The following is a 14,720-nucleotide window of genomic DNA, read 5'->3' as shown; positions in this document are numbered from 1 at the left end:
TCTTAACTGCTCATCGTTTGCCTACAGAACACAACGCAACATGAGTGGTCCTTTTGCACCGGGGCTGGAGATCACCTCTAAGTTATTTGCAGTATCCCATGACGCAAAACTGCTCTTTAGTGGAGGACACTGGGACAATAGCATCAGAGTGACATCTCTTACAAAAGGCAAGCTGATTGGGCAGCACATCAGGCACATGGGTTAGTAACTCTTTATATTGTGAAATGAAAGGTTTTATGTATTGTACTTTGATGCTTGGTCTTTTGGGAAAGAATTATAGCCAGTGAACTTGGGCAGACAAGCATAGCAGTTATAAAGGAATGGCAGCGTAAGAACAGAAGAATACTTGAACCATGATTATATGTAAATACTTGAGCATGGCTTTTTAGTCATTGTAGTGGTGGCTTAATGTAGTTTCATAAGGCTTGACTGCTGTTTTTAGGTAGCAAAGCTGATTAAGTCAGGTTGGTACACCTGGCTGTACAACAACTTCATTGTTTAATACAGTCTCATCACCCCTTATCACAGTGAAACGTTTCATGCTGACTACAAATGAGGATACATTGTTGACATATTGCATGCACATTGTCACTCTGTGGGAAATTAGTCTTAAATATCTACGTGATAACTTCCTGTTTTCTTTCCTTTATCTAGATATTGTGACCTGCTTGGCAATAGACTACTGTGGAATTCATTTAATTTCAGGCTCCAGAGATACTACCTGTATGATATGGCAAATAGTTCAGCAGGTAGGTTATTTAGGCATACTTTGAGAAGCAGTTTCTGAATGCTTTTTTGTGCTTCTCTGTTTTGCTAGGATGGTTTATTGATTTCCTTTCTTTCAGGTTTGCAGGGAAGATAGTCTACTAAAATTGATTAGCTTAGTAATTTTGTTACTCCCATTGTCTTCTGTGTTTGAAATATTCACTATACACAATAGCTACTATGTAGCTGAAGTACAGTATTTTAAAGACACTCTTATAGATTTCATAGATTATTTTCAGGATAGGCAAATATTATCCCCCATTGTACAGATGGAAGAAGAGAGACACTGCTTGAGACTACCGGAATTAGTCAGAACAATGTTTGTAGTTGAGGATTTTTGCATTTCTGGGCTGCTCTTCACTCCAGTAGTTGCATTTTAGCATTGCATTTCCTCTGTGGTAAGTACTGATGACTACACTAGGAGTTAGCAAAGACAACACTAGTCTGTTACCTGGATTTATGCTGGCGTTTTAGAATTCTTTAATATTGGTCTTTTGCTTTCAGACAATGAAAGTGGTTGTGTGATGCATGTGTGTACTTACACTCAAAATGTGAGGCCATTTCCATTGTTATGCATTTTAAATGTTCATTTCTGGTTGCTGCATTACAGATACACAAGTAGGATTAACTGCAGGGGGGAGCTGTCATGTTATGAACAGTACATTTGGTCAGGTCACCTTGCTCTTATTGAACTAAAGTCAGCACGTTAAACCAGTATAGTGCTGCATAACTGCATGTGTTTTTGTGGAAGCTGTCTTTATGGTGGGAGTATTTATAATTCTTTCAAGAAGTACTTTGTACCAATGGTGCGTGGTCAAAAAGGTGAGACCTTAGTGCTCACAACAGGTGTTGTTTTTTTTTTTTTTTCCCTCAAGTGAGGATAAATGTTGGAAATTTTTTCGTTTATTTATTTTTTCAGTGTAAGTTAAGTCATCCTCTGGAGATTATCTTTGTTTAGAATTGTTTTTTTGTAAGATTTTTAATGTATTTTTTTATTTAATGGATATATAAATGATGTTGTATGTATTGTAAATTCTTCTTGTGAGAGTTTTATCTTGGTCTTTACAAAGTGTCAGCAACGGACTGCATGCTGTCACTTCGGTTCTACTTGTCTGCTCTGCATTGTCATCTTCTTTCCCAGCTCTGTATTTTGATGCTGCTTCTGCATTCCTGCATGCTTCAGGCTTTCAGGGCTTGCTTGGCAGTGAAATTTCTATCACAGAAATGAGAATAAAGAGTCCTCTGCAGAGCTATTTACTGTACCTTCTCTTCTAAGCACAGGTCTTGCCTTAGAACTGGTTTGAGAATAAGTCTGTATATGCTGACAGTACACTCACTGGAACAAAAGTACTAAATAATTTTGACACCCTGCAGTCATGTGGGAAAATGACTATTTTTAATGAGCATTATTGCAAGATTTCCTTTGCATATCATACTGCTGGTGGTCACTGAGAAGGATCATTTCCTTACTTTTCCTTAGAAAATGGAACAGAGTTGCTGTAATTTTAAGCAAAATAGCTTTCAGCTTCTTTAAGCTTGGCTGTGAAGATAGTGCTTAATTCCAGGGTAAACTGTAAGAACTGAACAAGCCCAGATACACAGGTGAAGAAAAAGTGGGTGGATGGGTGGGTGAAGAACTCCTGTTAGGACTGCTTACTGTGGTCCTTGCACACCTGGACATCTGAAGGGATAGAAACAAGTCAGCTAAGTAACTCTGTCTTTCACATCCACTTGGTAACTGTATGTTCATTCATTCTTGTGATTTCAGTAAATAGGGCTGCTGACATAAAAGACAATAAATTGAAATTGGAATGGGTGAGTTATGCCTTTGGTTTTGGCCTGTGTCAAATATACATCTCACACAACTGATATTGAAGATACCAGAAATTTATTTTTTGTTTGTCCTTCAGCTGCAAGAGAATGTGTCATTGCACTTTTTGTTACTCTCAGGGAGGAGTGCCTGTAGGCCTGGCACCTAAGCCATTACAGATCCTTTATGGGCATACTGACGAAGTTTCAAGTGTTGGCATCAGCACTGAACTGGATATGGCAGTGTCAGGATCCAGGGTAAGCATCCTCATACTTTTCCCTTCTTTGCCTCTTCTCTACTCAAACCATAGAGCATGTTTGAAGCTGATTAAGAATAATACAAAAAATGTGACTATTTCACAATTTTTTTTCTTCAGCCTTACACATCAAGAAGATACGTGCCATCTCCCTTCCTGCCTGCTTAAATCAGGCTGTCTCAATCTGGTCTGCACAGCATAGGCCTCAGCTACCATGTTGTGTTATTCTGCACAGATGAGCTTTTAATGTGTATGGACTTATTTGGAGATCTTAAGCTTCTCATAGAAGCAGTTCTGTGACAGTTTCTTCCCTGCTTCCTTAACCTGGAAGGTTCTGTGCAGCTTACTCATACTGTACTACACTGGCAGGCTTCTGAACTCTGTACTGCACATAATGCCTACTCATAAATATGACGTATGAAATGGCTGATTTGCTGCCGATCCTTCCCCTCTTGCCCTGTTTGCGTTTGTTTTTTCATACGCGTATAGTACATGGCCTTGAGGGGAAGGCTTCTTTGTGTAGAGTTCTTAATGCTCAGGAGTCTTGATCTCCAGTTAAGGATTTAAGTGCTTTCAAAATATTCCCTCTGTATTTAAGTACTCTTTCTGTGTGTTGCGGTAACTTACCTGCTGAGTAACAACTTACCTAAATTTGATCACTGCAGGATGGGACTGTTATTGTCCACACTATTCGGAAAGGTCAGTACGTGAGGACTTTGCGACCACCTTGTGAGAGTTCCCTCCTGCTGACTGTTCCCAATCTGGCTGTGTCCTGGGAAGGGCATATAGTTGTCCACACCAGCATAGAAGGAAAGACTACTCTTAAGGTACTTAGGTTCATGGAATACCTCTGTTTCTTTTGCTGAAGACTTTAATCATAAATGTACCTAACTTTTTCCTTATTTCCTAAAGTAATGAGGCTTTTTGAGCATGCTTATTTCCTTATTTTTTTTTAATTTTGCTAGCCAATTTGAGTGAAGTTTGATTAAAAGATAAATCAGACATACTGTGCTCCTGTAAGTTTCATGAAAATCTCCAAACACCTGCAAGGAAGATGCCCAAGCATGTGCTAATGAATCTTCCTGGAAGAGCTGCTTTGAATGGAAAACACTAGGGGAAACAAGTTTCACTGTGCACAGAAACAGAGGCTTATAAGGGGAGCAGTATGTTCTGGGTACAAGATGCCCAGTGACTACACTGATGTTTCTTAGTTTTGGATTGTATAGCTATAAGGTTCACAGTGTAGCTTATTCTGTCTACTGAGTAGCTGTGTGGTTGCTTTAATGAGGGTAGAGCTATTACGATTTCTATGAGCATGGGAAATTTCTTGGAAGACAAATTTATTGGATATAGGCATGCTAGCTGCATTGGGAAGATGGGGAGAGAAGAGACCAAAGTATTGTCAGGTTGGAAGAACTGAAGATGGTCCTGTTAGCTGCGTCTTTAATCTGTGAAGAATTCATTGCCTTGTCCAGAAAATGTTTCTAGATCTAGCTCTGTGGAATTATACCTATTTCCTTCTGCTTTTCAATTTGGGGTTGGGGGGAAGGAGGGTGGCAGCAGGGCTGAAGATAAGAGTGCTCTCTTCCTTTCTTCTTCCTTGACAAAAACCCTTATAAAATAGGGACCTGTCCATTAAATCCATGGATGTTTCCAGAAAATTTGGAATTGATTAGATGGATAGGTAAGATGTTACCATGTTACATCAAGAGGTAACAAGGAATAACTTCAAAAATTTCCATGCAGGACCTGGTATACATACACATTGCATATAGGCTCAGTACTCTTGTATCATTCAACAAGGAAACTTGTCAGCAATATTATTTGTGGGGTATTGCCCAAGTTAGCTCCTGTTCATGAGCTAAAGATACAAATAATACACTCTTAATCCAGTCAGTCCTCTGTGACAGATTTATTTTTTATCTATTCAGGATAAGAATGCATTACATCTGTATTCTGTCAATGGAAAATACCTGGGTTCTGAGACTCTGAAGGAGGAAGTGTCAGATATGTGTGTGACGGGCGAGTATATCGTGATGGGCAGCTTACAGGGATTTCTTTCCATACGGGATCTCTACAGGTAATGTACCACCATCAGTAGTTTATTATTGAGATGCAAATACTGGCTTTATTGAGATACAATAAAGGCTTTATTGAGAAATGGCTGTGTAACGTGGACTTTGCTTGGTGCTGTAGGTGGTAGCCATTGCTTCTTTCTGTATTCCTGAAAAAACTCTTTTAGGGGGGAACTAAGAGAGGGAGGAAAGAAAAATGAGAGGTTGTACCAGCCCCCTTTCTTCCCAGGCATTTGTCCCAATTATACACCTCGAACTGACAGTATTTAGGAAGAGCTGTGTCTGACATCTGTAAGCTGGGATTGTCCCCATGTCTGATTTGCCACTGGGAGCTCAGCAACTGCAGGATCAAACCTCATGTAGCTCTGCACTGAGTTTTAAACTCCACTTACTGCTATGCTCTGTAGAGCTCTGTTGCCCCTCAGAATTGGAGTGTCACTTACGCAGTTGTGTGACTAATGTTACTGTTCTTCAGTGAAAATGTCTTAACTTACTGACTTACCTATCCATGCTTTTTCTTGTTATTGGAGCTCTATTCTGGGGTACAATTAGATCGTTCCGTAGGAGTTTACAATAATTGAAATTGCAAACTGGATCCTTGAGAAACTGTGTTTTATAGTGCATCCTGTGGACAGCAATTTCAACTGCAGTGTGATTCTTTGCAGTATGTGCAAACAAATACATGTGGTTTTTGTTCATTTCAGCTTGAGTCTGAGCATCTCCCCCTTAGCCATGCGACTGCCAATTCATTGCATTTCTGTCACCAAAGAGTATAGCCACATCCTTGTTGGCCTGGAGGACGGCAAGTTGATTATCGTTGGTGTTGGCAAGCCAGCAGAGGTAAAACCCACCATCAAGAACTTTTTCTACCGAACAGTGGGAAGTTCACTTATTTCTGCTTTCCAGTTGAGCAAGAGGTCTCCTCTGTGGCAGGGTAAATTTAAGAGCAAGTTTCAGTTTTCAGTGGGAAAGCAATAACTTTTGAGACTGCTCTACTGAAATTTCTCATTAAGAATCAAAGTTATATAGGGATCGCAGATGGGAAGCTCAGCTGGACTAACTTCCAGACTTTATCACTCACATCTGAATAAGCAAAGTCATAGTAGCTAACCTTTTCTGAACATGATAGTGTTGTCAGCCACTTCTTGATGAAATAATTTGCCAGAAGAAAATTGGAAATGAAAGAGAGCAAGCTACTTTATTTTTTATGGTTTCTGTCAGATATCTTTTAATATGCGTTGACTGACGTTGGGGGAAAAAAAATATTACTTCTTTCGGTTAAGAGTCTCTAATTGCAATGCACAAAGAATCACTTTTGTAGGTTCCCAGTATGCTCTGTGCTCCATATGGTGAATATAAACTTGTTGGTACTGCATATGCAATATCAAATACAGAGCATCCATCTGTCAAATAGCTATGCCCAATTTTTCTTGTGCAAAACATAGGTTTTGCTTTAAGTACTTCTTGTCATGACTTTCAAAGTACTTGAGTTAGCCTAAACCTGCTTCTCTTTGTAACCCGATCTCCGTTGTGCTGCAGTGTATTTATTTGAAAATGTGATTATCACTTTTGCATGACCTTTAGTACATGCCAGAAAAAGTGTGTCTTAATTTAATTTTATATTTTAATTGTGAAAACAACTACTTTATGTGCCAGTATTTTAAAATGTTTTAGCTAGGAGATACATAGTTTAATATTTGAAACAGGCTTCACACAATGGTAGTCTGATTTTGCTTGCAGCAGATGGGGAGGGGAGGTTTCCACTGACTTTCAGTTGGACAGCTTTTTCCTACTGTAGAATTGACAAAGAGCTTCTTATGATGTGGTTAAACATATGCTTGTAACAGCAGTTTTAAAGTCACTGTCATCTCTAAGCTTCCTATTCCATAGAAAAGATCTTTTGTAGGCTGAAATTTATGTATCTCGTTAGACTGAAGGCTTTTTGTTTTCTTTTTTTCAGTTCTTAATCACATCTATTTTTCTAACTATGGAGAAAGTGTTGTTTCAAAGACTGGATTCCTTTTATGAATGTAGAGGCTTTCAAGTGACTTTTTTTTCAGGATTTTCTGTTTATAATTCCGATGGTCTGCAAGCTTAATATCTGTGTGAATAGATTTTTTTTTTTTTTTTTAAAAAACCACAAACATATAAGCAACAACATTATGTCCCAGATTTTCTAGTTTTCTATAATGGCATCAATATATTTAAAAAGCGTGTGTATGTGGAGTATTTATTTGTTGATTTATTTATTTGTAGTTTGGAAGGAATATATTAATTACTAGAATTTTATCCTTATACAGAAGACAGTATTGTAGTTCTGGCTTTCGGTGGTGATACTGATCCTTAGGATAAAAGGAGAGACCAACCTTCTTTATTGTGCATAAAGTGAAATGCTGCTTGGTATTAAGATTGGCCTTTAGTGTTTCTGCATTGACAGTATCCAGTATGAAGTGAAGTATAATAAATGTTTTTGTATTTTTAATAGTTACTTAGCTGTTTGGGATGTTGCAGAAGTCTGGGGGATTATCACCTGTCAGTGTTAATCCCTGTGAGCACTGTGCCTTTTCTAGAACACTGCTGCTGTGATGATACAGTTCTTAAGCATGCTGAATTTGTAGTACTAACTGCTGGGAACTGTTCTCAAACTTGTGCTGTTAAGGCATGCATCTTGCTTATTAAACTGCAAGGGATTTCATGAACAGGCTGATCACTACTGGCCAATCATAAGCCTTGTACTTAAGGAGTAAATTAAAACAGTTTCTTACAAATTGTTGTCAGATTGCAGATTTACCAGATGCTGGATTTAATATGGCCTCCGTTTGCTTGTTATCTGTCTTTACTTACAGAATATTCAGTATGAATTATTTCTAGTTTAAATTTTACTCGGGGCACTTCACCCAGGATCTTTGGAAGACTGTATAAATTTGACACCAGGAGATAACCTTTCTCTCTTTCCTTCATTCTGCCATTACTGCCCTGCATTTTGGTTATCTTTTCCTTTTCACTTCTAGCAATTTCTGTTTGAAATCTCTAAAATAAAATGTCCTTTCTTCTAATTTGGTTAATTTTTGCTTGACATTCACCTCTTTTTTCCTTCCTATCAAAATAGCAATCTAAACACTGTTTCTAAGCTGGTTGAAGTAGGTTAAGTATTAAGTACACATTACTTGGCAATATCCCTTTAACTGTTCAAAATCAGAGAAGACTGTGATTAGTGTTTTGTCTGTTGTTTTTTGTCAGTCCCAAGAATCATCCCTAAGTGTAACTTTTGGTTTGTTTTCAAATAATTTTTGTTAGTGTAATTTTGTTTGTGGTACATTGTAGTGTCTGCATTTCACCAGAATCAGTGTCTGAATTCCTTTTTAATTTATCCACCTTATCCCTTCCCCCTCCTTTTGTTTCTCTGAATTACTTTTAAACAGATGCGCTCAGGTCAGCTTTCCCGAAAGCTGTGGGGATCAAGCAAACGGCTCAGCCAGATTTCATCAGGAGAGACTGAATATAACACTCAAGATTCCAAGTGATTGCTGCTTCTACCTTCTCTCATGGATTCCAGAAACATGTTTAATCTTTTGGTCACTTTAAATGTATATCTCAGCTTTCAGGGGCTTGATTCTTAAGTCTGTTGAAGATGAACCTATGGTAGAGGTATAGTAATAAGCATATGTACTCATGCAAGTTAGCTTGCTTGCATATTTTTCCTTAACTGTGTTGACTTGGTCACAGCAGAATCCCTCTCTAAATAGCTGCTAAAACTGTGTTTCAGAAAAAAAGGAAAGAAAAAAACCCCACAGCCCCAAAAAAACCCCAAACCTCCAAACACAAGCTTGCTAATTGAATTTAAGATAAGTAGCGTTTGATTTAAAGCTGAATAGGGCCGGATGCTCCTTGATCACAAAGAAGATATTTGGCTTTGCTTTGACAACATTGTAATTCCCCAGCAGTAAATTAAAATTCTGGCAGTTGCAGTGGTTGGATTCAAAATTGGGATAGCTGTCAGTTATGACCTTTTCAATATGTTTTTTAGCCCAATGAACAATTTATTGCAATTTGTTCCTGTAAATAGCTATTGCTATCTTCTTTTGTGTAGTTCCAGTTTTAGGCTGTTCTGCAAGGAACATCTGTGGTGCACTACTTGATTATCAGAAATTGTTTAAAGTACAGACATGAATAACTTCAAAGGAGTGGAAGGTGGTGAAGGAGCTGAAGGAGGTAGGAAATACTTGCTGCTGAAAATTATTTATATTGTTAAGTAGACTAAGACACACACCAAGAAATCCCATTATATACTTAGTATCTTGAAGAAATACAGAGGAAGAATCAGTATATCTATATTGGTCAGAGATCAATCTGCTTCATTAGTAAGGCAACTCCTACAAACAAAAGATAAATTTCCACAGCAAAATCATTTAAGCAACACTGCAGCACAATTTAATCAAATAGCATCTGTTTGTTTTTTGGCTTGGTGTTCACCAAACCAGTTGCTAGCCATTTTTTTTTTCTGTAAAAACAAGCAGGGAAACAGATAATGTATCCATTTTCAAGATATGTTTGAGACCTGGGAAAAGAAAATATCAGATCCTTATGTGCTCTATATCCAACAAAATAGTTATGGATTGTATGCTATATTTTGGAGAAGCCATTACTGAATTTTTTTTTTGTTTAACCATACATGATGATGATAGAAGGGTGTGTGTTTTCCTATCATTCTGACATTTTTATAATGTTAATGATTTAAATGATAAACCCCATACTGTTGGAAAAGCCTGGTGCTGAGGGAAAAATATGAATTTTTGGATTGGCGTGCGAAGGTATGTGTGCATGTGTATATATGTGTGTATGTTTGTTTATATATATGTATATACATGTATGTATGTCTATTAAAAGAAAATACAATGGGGTAAGGGGAGTATAGATATAAGGCAGAGCTATAAGTGATTGTTAGCTAGTATGTTCCCTTTTGGCTACCCCTTTCTTCCCTCTGCCATCACTTTTCTTGTTATTTTTATTTATTTATGGAAATGAATGTGTTGCATCTCCTATAAATGTTATCAGGTATTCCCTGTGGCTGGGGAGCTGTTGAACTACCTGAGGAACTCCATAATGTATAAACTCATTTCATTAACTTTTAGCACAATATTTATTGACTTTGTAGAAATAGTAATACCTCCTTACTCTGCAAAAGGATAATCTTTATAAGTTCTGTTAGTCTCATTAAAACTTGTTTTCTCCTCCTAAATTTCTTCACTGGGGAAAAAAAAATCCCTCTTAATGACTGATGAGTGTGCTGTGTAAAGGAAGTTGTGTTGCTTTTTCTTTTGTTAATGAAATAATAAATCAGACTAGTGAACAAGTGGGTCTATGCATAGTTGCAATATTCAAACTAATCACTGTGACAGACTGGATCATCTGGAAAGTTAGGAGAAAATAAGAATTATTTCCCTGAGTCACTTGCCAAGAGAGCATTAAATTTCCAAAAGTAGAGCGGTGTGGTTTTTTTCAGACTCCATGTATGTAAAAAAACCCCCATATCCCGTATTTTCAAATAAGCTATAGAGAAGTGAAAAATACTATTTTTAATCAACTACCTATCCAGTAAGAATACTAAGGATACTCTGGAAGTATTAAGTGTGTATATGAGAATGTGAAGTATGTTTGTCCGTTATGATTTCATGAAGAAAGAATTTCAGGGGAGCTCTTTTGAGTAGTTTAGAAGAATTTCAGCTCAGAATGCGAGATTTTTCTGTATTATAGGTAGCTGAAAAAAGAACTCATTTGGGGCATTGAGTTGATGGTTTTTATAAGTATGCATATATGTTCTGTTTAAATGCATATATGAGGTTAAGTGTTTACTTGCAGGGGAAAGGGGCAGGAAATTATGATGTTTCGGGCTAGCAGAATCAAGTGGAAAAATTGAGGAGATAAGTCTTTTGTAGTGTTTGGTGAGAGCATAGTTTTCTTTTTGTCACTTGCACCAAGGGGTTTGCATAAGGGTTTGAAAATGTCCTATTGTGGGTTAGGTATGTTTATACAACAGTTGAATTAATGTTTTTAGTAGTTTAATATTAAAGAATACTGAATACACTGTGTCAGTTTAAGTGAAATATAATGTAGTTGCAATAACTGGGGATGGAAGAGTTTATAGTGAAGAGCTTTGACATTTGAATACCATCATTTCAGTGCATCACAAGCATTAGATGATCTTCACAAATATCTGGGCAGGTTTAAATGTGGACAGTTCTTGAGCTCTCAAACTTGAGGCTGGTTTGTGCTTTGCACAAAGCAGCAGCAGAATGAGGAGGGGGACGGGTGAGCGCTGAGCTGCTTCATGCTTTACGCAGAATGGCAACATCCATTGCCTTTTGATTTTTTTATCTGGTCCTTGAGGATGGGAGGTATACACAATCACATGCTTAGCGTTCTTGCCAGAGGCCCTCTGGAAAGACCCCCGTAGGTTTGAAGGTCTGCACTTTGCCTTTATCTAAAACCAGCTTTAAATAGAAGATATAGGTAGTAAGCATGAGCATTAGCTGATATGTTGTTTCTTTTGGTTTTAATTTATTTGTATAAGTCTTCTTAAAAGTAGAAAATCATTTTTATAATCAGCTGTTTAGGTTGGTTGAATTGCAGTCTGTTATGCAGTGCACTGTGAATTAGTGAACTGACTTTCATAATTCTTTGATTTCCTCAAGTCAGTAAAGCTTAGGATCACATTTTGTTTTTCATGTAGTATTGCTGAAATAAGATTCTCCTTTGTTTTTGAACTAAGATTTATTTAAGTGTAAAAAGTAAAGCTGTGAGATGACAGAATTCTGATTAGGAATTCAGAATAAACAAGTCTTAAGTGACAGTTGTTTCATAACACTACAAGATCTTCTTGGTGGCATCTTCTTACGTTTGATTTTTGGAACAACCTAATGATATTTATCAAAGTTTAAGATATGCTTACCTTTGAAACTGAGTAAGTAAGTAGGAGTGTTAATATATATATATCTAAAAGAAACTGAAAACTGACTCTCTTTTCGTACCTCTACATAAATGAGATCAAGTAGTTAGCAGTATTGAGTAACTTCTCCCTAGCACAGTTTTGAACTTGCATACCAAAGGATGATATTTAGAAGGCCTCTCTCCTTTATTTCAGGTAGAATATTTGTTCAATATCTCTTTATCAATTTACTTATACTATAAGTATAAGTATTTGATAGTATTTTTAGTTGTCTTTTTATCTATAGTGAAGAATCTCATCTAGTCTGTGTGGTTTTTGTACCATACGAGCATTCAGAAAGTGAAATGTTTGCTGTTCAAGTTAGCACCTGACTTATGCAAATTATTCTATATCAATATACTTACCTAATGCTTGCTCATAGGATATCTAGAAGCCACGTCTTCTATCATCCATGTACCTTACCAACACCAGTACAAAATAATAATCCCAATCTTAAACTAACTGCATTTCTCCTGATGGTTAATGCACATTGTGGAAATTAGGTTTTAGGAAGCCTCTTTGATTTAAAAAGAAAAAAGAAAAACAAAAACCAGTAACACACACACACACATTACAATTGTTTTGCTAATCTGCAACATGGATATAAACAAGCTTTTTTTCCCCTGGTATACCTTAGATCATGAATATTATCACAAAACAGGTTTATCAAAGTTTTTACAGGCTTTAAATAGGCTAGTCAATTGGCTGCTTTATAAGAATCCTTTTTAAAGTTGTATTTCTGTGTCCTTTAAATGAAGTGTAAAGAACTAAGTTTCTGCACTGTAAAAATTCTGTATGGAACTGGTAACAGTCCTACATCAGTCTGCTTTAAGATAGTCCTGCAGGAATAATATTTTTATTTGTAATGCACAATAATTAAGTAGGTCTTTTAACTCTTGCCTTAGTCAATGGAAGCTGCATACCTCACTTCCCTAGGCCATTGTCTCCTTCCTCCCTCTTTCCTCTGCAAGCCTTTCCCAATCTCAGTTAACAAAATCATTAGAAAATATATGTACAGCAACCAAATGCTTCACAAAGCTTTTACTGTGTATGTCTATTTAGTTGATAATGTGTATCTATATACAGATTATGGTATGGTAGGGAGCTTTAGAGCTAGGGAGGGGAGTAGAGGAGCTCCTACATTGAGAGTCTGTGTAGACGCTTGCTCTGTATTGTTACCTGTAGGCACTCCTCTCTTCCACTGTTAAAGGCACGTAGCGGGCTAGGTTAGATGCTAAGGCTAGGTGCTGTGAATATTTTAATTTTTTTCCTTTCAAAGAATTTAAAAAAAAAAAAAAGCACATATAAATGCATATCCTAGTGTGAACCTAAGGCCTGATCTAATAAATACTGTTAGATGAAAGCACTACATAGGGTTATATTTAAATGGGTGGAAATTCAAGCATGTGCTTCAGTGCTTTCTAGAATGGGCTTTTCATGCTTTTTGGTTTAAAAGCTATGTCGGTTTCAGCTGCAAACATGACACTTGTAGTCTCCTTTTGGGAGAGTGATAGTTTTTGTGCAGTGGGTTCATTGTATACCAATGTTAGACTCAATTGAAGTGTTTGGAAGATGTCTTTCCTTCCATTCCAAGGAGACAAATTCTCCTTATTATTACTAATTGCCCTTGTTAGCACATACTTTTAAAGGAAGCAAGGGTTTTCTGAAAAGCTACTGCAGTTAAAAAAAAAAAAAAATTGGTAAAATACTATTGTCCCCTTCTTCGCTATTATAGTCATCAGATGCCTGAACGCAGAAATGCCTCTGAGTGGCAGCATAGCGTGCTCTGCACAGTTTGAGCTGAGTGCTATTCATCTTACTGCAGTCTTGAACACCCCATATGTGAGGAACTGCTTGTAGTGTTTAATCAAAGGTACCCTTTATTCGGTTTTAATTCACCTTTTTGCTGTGCATCTGTGGAAGAAAACTGGTGTGCCTTTCTTTTAGTTACCATTTACCCAAATGGCCCAGATAAAATAGGTGTTTCACTTCTTTTCTTGAGGAGAGAGTTCCTCCAGTTGTGTGTTCTTTCTATTTTCATCTACTGGACTTGGGAAATTTGGCAAGTATTTCCAGAGCTTAGGTCTGTGATTATACTCAGCACAGACACAATTTCATAACACGTCTTCTGTCCCAGAAGCATGATTGTCAGTATAGATTACGGTTTAAAGCTGCTAAGGTGTTTTGAGATTGAAATATAAAATGTCCAGCCATTATATATCATAGATCTAACGGAACTTAGAGGCCACTTGTTTATTTAGCTTCCTTTCTACTCAGTATTTTCCTCTTGAGGGAGCCATATTTTTTGTCTTGATGTAACTTTTAAAAATAAACTTCGTCTTGCACCTGACAGTACTGCTTTAGTCAATACGTAGCTGTGAGCTGTTGCTTCAATAAAGCCATGAGGGGGAAAAAAAATTCAAGGAAAACTTGCAATATGTGTTCTGATTCAACCCTTCACTATGCAGGAGCAGCTTAATACAAGACTAGAAAAATGCTGCTTGTAAGACTTACCTCCCTTTGGTCAGTGTTTTGATGGAAGCTGTGATGCTACTCAGTTTGCTTGATGAATTTTTACTAAAGCTAATGAGGGAGTAGAAACAAAGGCCTTACAGCACCAGTTAACCATATCTTCTGATAATTCTTACAGATTGTGCAATTATGTGATTACAAATGGATTTTTAAATGCCAAAAAATGCCTTTTTTAAGAGTTAAATGTTAGGTCTGAGGAGTGTTGAAATATCTATTTTCAAAAACAAGCCTTCAGGCACTATAATGAACTTGCTGTCAGTCTTCTGTGCAATATCTTTTTCCCTTCTGGGTGCTTTA

General features: G+C 37.1%; 1 protein-coding gene across 7 annotated transcripts in view; it reads left to right on the top strand.

Moving 5' to 3' along the window:
- NBEAL1 (neurobeachin like 1) overlaps positions 1-10,388 on the top strand; it is an 89,260-nt gene extending 78,872 nt beyond the window's left edge. For 3 of the 7 annotated variants that reach the window (XM_075511621.1, XM_075511622.1, XM_075511620.1), the window contains 6 exons: positions 28-200; positions 655-749; positions 2,716-2,832; positions 3,497-3,658; positions 4,763-4,911; positions 5,611-7,028. In XM_075511621.1, the coding sequence (XP_075367736.1) occupies positions 28-200; positions 655-749; positions 2,716-2,832; positions 3,497-3,658; positions 4,763-4,911; positions 5,611-5,884 (970 nt within the window). In that variant the 3' untranslated portion in view covers positions 5,885-7,028. Of the gene's footprint in view, positions 1-27; positions 201-654; positions 750-2,675; positions 2,833-3,496; positions 3,659-4,762; positions 4,912-5,610; positions 7,029-8,328 lie in introns of those variants that run through there. The other 4 variants (XM_075511623.1, XM_075511626.1, XR_012777075.1 and 1 more) reach the window with 3 other exon arrangements.
- Positions 10,389-14,720: the final 4,332 nt, after the last annotated feature.

The sequence above is a fragment of the Mycteria americana genome, chromosome 9, assembly GCF_035582795.1.
Source record: "Mycteria americana isolate JAX WOST 10 ecotype Jacksonville Zoo and Gardens chromosome 9, USCA_MyAme_1.0, whole genome shotgun sequence".
Taxonomy (NCBI): Eukaryota; Metazoa; Chordata; class Aves; order Ciconiiformes; family Ciconiidae; genus Mycteria; species Mycteria americana.
The sequence above is the reverse complement of the archived record's forward strand: the minus strand, read 5'-3'. Positions and strand labels throughout refer to the sequence as shown.